This window comes from Siniperca chuatsi, linkage group LG9 (genome assembly GCF_020085105.1).
Source record: "Siniperca chuatsi isolate FFG_IHB_CAS linkage group LG9, ASM2008510v1, whole genome shotgun sequence".
Taxonomy (NCBI): Eukaryota; Metazoa; Chordata; class Actinopteri; order Centrarchiformes; family Sinipercidae; genus Siniperca; species Siniperca chuatsi.
The window spans coordinates 27,353,666-27,359,617 of record NC_058050.1 but is presented as its reverse complement, the minus strand read 5'-3'; the positions used below and the strand labels follow the sequence as shown (position 1 = coordinate 27,359,617).

General features: G+C 44.0%; 1 protein-coding gene across 1 annotated transcript; it reads left to right on the top strand.

Moving 5' to 3' along the window:
• Positions 1–340: 340 nt before the first annotated feature.
• fzd1 (frizzled class receptor 1) lies at positions 341–5,000 on the top strand. Its single transcript, XM_044208668.1, has one exon. It carries the CDS (start codon positions 686–688, stop codon positions 2,345–2,347), a length of 1,662 nt encoding a protein of 553 aa, XP_044064603.1. The 5' UTR covers positions 341–685; the 3' UTR covers positions 2,348–5,000.
• The last annotated feature ends 952 nt before the right edge of the window (positions 5,001–5,952 follow it).

Genomic DNA, 5,952 nt, shown 5'->3' with positions numbered 1-5,952 from the left:
ATTTTTGATCACTATAAATTCTTTGCCTTTTTTTTTTAACCAGCTAAATGTCTGAGATTAAAACTCTTTTTTTTAAATGAGTCCTTGCCAAGAAGGCAGCATATAAACAATTGTTAAAACATTAAATACAAATGCATGTTACATAAAGGCAAAACAGGCTACGTCACATGCCACTGAAGAGCATTAATTATATCTAAGTAAGATGCATACAGCCAAGAAGTATTTGAGTTTTCAAACCCATTTCAAATCTATTCAGTATAATGCTGTATTCGGGACTTTTATTTAGAAAGTGTTGACCGGAAGCGCTGTTGAATCGTGGCGTACTTGACTTACTGGGGATGACAGTGAGGCAGAGCAGAGCAGGTTAGAACTGCAGGCTGGCGGTGCGTCGGGGCAGACTGGAGACAGGAGCGGTCCCTTTCCTGGAGGAGTACGCTTCATTTTAGTGGATTTCAACCGGAGAAGCCGAGTTTGTTATTCAATTCTGGGGATTGCGGGGCATTCTCGTATCTCCTCGTTTGCGGTGAGAAGTCGGGAGAAAGGAAATTCCGCTGCAAGAAGCTGCTTTTACCTCGCAAAGAAACGCCAACAAAGAGCCTTCAAGGAAGTAGCCTGCTGCCTGGCGAGGTAACCTAAGTTAGTTAAGCAACAAATACAAAGTACGGCAGCGGATACGTTCTTCACCATGGTTTACCACAGACTCCTTCGTGCGGCTTTGACTATATTGTTTTTTCTTCTGTTCCTAAACGTGGGAATTTTTCGAGTAAATGGGCAATACGGCGGCGGTGACCGAGGAATGTCTATACCGGAGCACGGATTTTGCCAGCCGATTTCCATTCCGCTGTGTACGGACATCGCGTACAACGAGACTATCATGCCAAACCTGCTCGGTCACACCAACCAGGAGGACGCAGGGCTGGAGGTCCACCAGTTCTACCCGCTGGTGAAAGTCCAGTGCTCTCCGGATTTAAAGTTTTTCCTCTGCTCCATGTATGCGCCCGTGTGCACGGTGCTCGAGCAGGCGCTGCCTCCGTGCCGCTCTCTGTGCGAGCGCGCGCGGCAGGGCTGCGAGGCGCTCATGAACAAGTTCGGCTTCCAGTGGCCCGACACCCTCGCGTGCGAGTCCTTCCCTGTCCACGGCGCGGGAGAGCTGTGCGTCGGGCAAAACATGTCGGACCGCACCGAGCCAGACAGCCCCGGCCCGTACCCCACCGAGCGCACACTTTCTGACCCCCTGAACGGTCAGTTCAGGTGCCCGGCCTCGCTGCGGGTGCCTCCCTACCTGAACTACCGCTTCCTCGGGCAGGAGAACTGCGGCGCTCCGTGTGAGCCAAAGAGATCTCACGGGATGATGTACTTCAGCGAGGAGGAGCTCAAATTCGCGAGGATATGGATTGGCATCTGGTCAGTGTTGTGTTGTGCCTCCACTTTATTCACCGTGCTGACCTACCTGGTGGACATGAAGCGCTTCAGCTACCCAGAACGGCCCATTGTCTTCCTCTCTGGCTGCTACACTATGGTGTCCATCGCATACATCGCTGGGTTTTTACTGGAGGACAAGGTGGTTTGCAATGACCGGTTTGATAACGACATCAGGACTGTGGTGCAGGGCACTAAAAAGGAAGGCTGCACCATCCTCTTCATGATGCTGTACTTCTTCAGCATGGCCAGCTCAATCTGGTGGGTCATCCTGGCTCTCACCTGGTTCCTGGCGGCGGGGATGAAATGGGGCCACGAGGCCATCGAGGCTAACTCTCAGTACTTCCACCTGGCAGCGTGGGCCGTGCCCGCCATCAAGACCATTACCATCCTAGCTGTAGGGCAGGTGGATGGAGACGTGTTGAGTGGGGTTTGCTTTGTGGGCATCAACAGTGTGGACGCCCTGCGGGGCTTCGTGCTGGCCCCGCTGTTTGTTTACCTATTCATCGGAACCTCGTTCCTCTTGGCGGGCTTCGTGTCCCTGTTTCGGATTCGGACCATCATGAAGCACGACGGCACCAAGACGGAGAAGCTGGAGAAGCTGATGGTGCGGATAGGGATCTTCAGCGTGCTGTACACTGTGCCGGCCACCATCGTCATCGCCTGCTACTTCTATGAGCAGGCCTTCAGAGAGCAGTGGGAGAGGACGTGGATCAGCCAGACGTGTAAGACGTACGCCGTGCCGTGTCCCGTCCAGAACCACCCCAACATGAGTCCCGACTTCACAGTCTTCATGATAAAGTATCTCATGACGCTCATTGTGGGCATCACCTCCGGCTTCTGGATCTGGTCTGGGAAGACCCTCAACTCCTGGAGGAGGTTTTACACGAGACTGGCCAACAGTAAACAGGGTGAGACCACAGTGTAATGTGGTCTAACCCCATCCCTCACACAGACTGCTTAGTGACAAACTGAATGGTAATCCTCTTTATTATTGTCTTTTGATTTTATTTTTTTTTTTCGGACTTACAGGAGACACTTGGTATGTTTTTTAATGTACATATACATTTGTGAGATTTTTGTAAGTATATATTTGTATTTAAAGATTTAAAAATTCTTTCTTTTTTTAAAAAAAAAACACTTTTTTTTCATACTTTGGACATAATGGAATTGTACTTATTCATCACAAAGAGCCAGCTGACCATCAAGGATCCCGAAGTCTCATGACCTGACTTACTGTGGACACCACTGCGAGTGTTTGTGTCTTTGATCAGTGGACTGCCTGTGAGCGGTGGGTCTATTCTAAGCAGAGTCCCGTGAAACCCAAGTGCTTCCTCGTGGCTCCCTCTTATCCTGATTAACCAGCTGCAGTTTGTGTCTGTTGTACAGCTGAGCAGCAGTTGCCCGGCTCTGAAGGGAAATGTCAGCAGCCTGGAACAAGAAAAGGTGCACAGGTTGTGAATGTGAGTCATTGTGACAGATGGTTGTGGGCCTGTAGCTCGGGCCCTGTCAGTTATAACATTCCTTTCCAAATAAAGAACATATAATCATGTCAGGTTAGAGGACCATACCAGTGTTTTTGCATGTTTTAGTTCTGAAAATGACGTGTTTTACAGTATTACCGAGGCTATGCTCTCAGGCAGTATGGAACATTTTCTCTACCTTCCTGGAAACAGTTTTCCTTCTATTGAAGTACAATTTGCAAATCAACTTACAGACACTTTAGAATAGTTTGAGTTTGGTGATTCTGCACAGTGACCATCACGACTGCTCACGTCTGTGCTGATATTGTGCATAATGCAGGTGTAAGTGCAGATTGACACCACGCAACACAACACAACAATTTCACAACTTTGAAGGCATGACAGCAGATAAGATGTTCGCTGATTTATTAACTGACAAGTTTCAAGACTCTGCAAGTTGATTTTCACCTGCAGTAACATGAACTGAAACCAGGGGCTGCCTGGCAGGAAGGAAAACACAGAAAAAATATAAAACATTTTAGTATGGTGTTAAAAAACAGTCAGCTGTAATATAAGTCATATGTACTACAAGGGTCTTAAACATGCCAAAATACTAGTGTGTTCCTCTTCAACAGTGATTCGAAACAGGATTAATATGGGTGGTATTTGTGTTTAGTGTACTTAAACTAAAAGAAATCTGCCTGCAATGGCAATTTGAGTTTTTAAAGTACAAGGCTGGAAAAACAAAAATCAAACAGAAGACCTCTGTGTGTGTTCAGACACATTTTAAATGCAATCATTGTTCTGTATACAGTGCTATGTAAAATCATTGGACACCCTTTGAGCTTTTGCAGTTTGTTTTGCTCCCCAATAATCTTCCATTTTTCACCACCAAAGTAATAAGAAAATCACATTTATTTTGATGCAATCAATTCAGCAAATGACAAAACTGTGTGTGAAAGTGGGTGCACCCTTTGTGTCATCAGAGGAGAGCGAAGATGATTAGTTGAATAATCGATTACACGTTTGAAAGAAAATTAATCAAAAACTATATTGATAATCATTAATCCTTTATTTCTCAAGCAAAAATGCAGAACATCTGCAGATTTGCTACTATTTTGGTCATTTATTATTGTAAATGGAAAATCTTTGGGTTTTCGATTGTTGGTCAGATGCAACAAACATGAGCGTAGGCGTTGGAAAATTTGAATGTTTTTTGTCTTTTTTTGACATTTTAAAGAAAAAACTATTCATTGATTAGTTGAGCAAATAATCAGCTGATTAATTAATAATGAAAATAATTGTACAAGCCTACATCAGAGATGAATTGTGTCAATGAGAAATATTTGCTCAATCCTTCACATCTTATGCTGCTCAGATCTTATGTTGCGGTTGTAACTGCAGGTTTTCAACATGTTTCAGAACGGTAATCATTTTGACTCGTATTGCCGTCAAACGCTCAGAGCTAATGCTGAAAAACATATTTTAAACATATTAGAATCAACAGAATTCCCTGTAGAACAACACATTGTTCAAAAGCTTAAGGGCCATCCGAACTTCAACATGACACTGTGAATATGGTAATATCTAGAGCTGATAGCGGGAGAGCTTGTTTAGCATGCACATATCATAAATGTTTGTAACAAAACATATTTTTGATTCATTTTTACCGACACGTTTTCTTAACCTGGAGGTTGAATGTGCCAGTTACTGCTGAGGGGAGACTTGGGGTTGATCTGCAGAGTAATTTGATCCTGGTGAACATAGCTGCGTGTCTGCACTGTGGGACTGAAGAGCAGCCAGCAGCTTGCATGTCTTCCACTGCAGGAGAAAGGAAGCCTTGTTGTTGAAATGCAGAGCGGCTGCTGTCAGTGCAGCTCGGCTCACACACACACACATCGTGGCTTGTGTTCTTGTCAAATGCTCCTCCACACGGTGCTTCCGGTTCCTAATAATCCTTTTATTGTGTTGACGGCTCTACAATAGTCACAGCTTTGAAGTAATTTCCTTTGCATTTGCTATGAAGAGAACCTTTATATTTATAGAAAAGAATCTTATATATACTCTACATTGATTGCTTTATGAGAATAAAAACAATCTCACCATTGCAACTGTCAAGCCTTTTGTAGAATGTCTTTTTTTCCCTTAAAATGGTAAAGGAACAGAAATCTGCTTGTTTGCCATTAAAGGATAGGTTGAGATTTCAAGTCTATCTTAATACAATACTCACATGCCATATGTGCTTTGAAAAAGTTATTGGCCTTTTAAAATCATTCTTCCTGTCCATACTGGCTAGGAAGCAATCCCTTACAAGATTTCAATTTGAGTAATGGGGACAAAAGCCACAGTCATCATTCTGTGTAAAAATGCCTTCAGCTGAAGCTAATATGAATCCTCAGCAGTCTGAGTTAGCCAAATCAAGTGGGTATTTTCATTCTGGTCTTTTTAGTACAGAATTCCTTCTTTGTGTTCCCCTGGACAGAGCGTCGTAGCTGAGCTGCGGCAGAGGGACTGCAACACCAATAGGAAATTCTGTACTAGAAAGAATGTAACTTTGGAGGATACCAAGTTGACTTGATTAATAACTGCTGAACCTTTGGCTGAACTTTGTACTTTGCGCAGAACGAGCACTGGATTTTGTCCTCATCTCTTACACTGAGAGAAGAAATGACAGTAGGGAGAGTATTGTTTTAAGACACTTGGAAAACTGTAAGCCGATCCTTTATACTTGAGAATGAGAACATCGATAGAGAGCCGAAGTCCTGACATCACATCAGGGCTAGCCTCTGTTCCACTCACTTCTGTAACTCAAAGCAATCTCTCATTCAGCATTTCTTTCATCAGTCTTTCTGAAAACATCTGATAAATTGTGTTTATGGGCTTTACTTAACATGTTTCCAAGACAAATCGGCTCCACTACAGCTGTTGCTATAAGTAATTGAAACCTGCGTGATTTTAACAAATGGAAACTTTGTGAGCACAGAAAAAACTACAGCTCCCATGAAAAAACTACAAGCATGGCAGCACAGGTACTTGCGTCTTCGTGACTTGGTTTCGTCCATATCCATAA

What these genes read in the sequence shown, in the direction of transcription:
- fzd1 (XM_044208668.1), top strand. Translation starts at nt 686, where the DNA reads ATGGTTTACCACAGACTCCTTCGTGCGGCTTTGACTATATTGTTTTTT.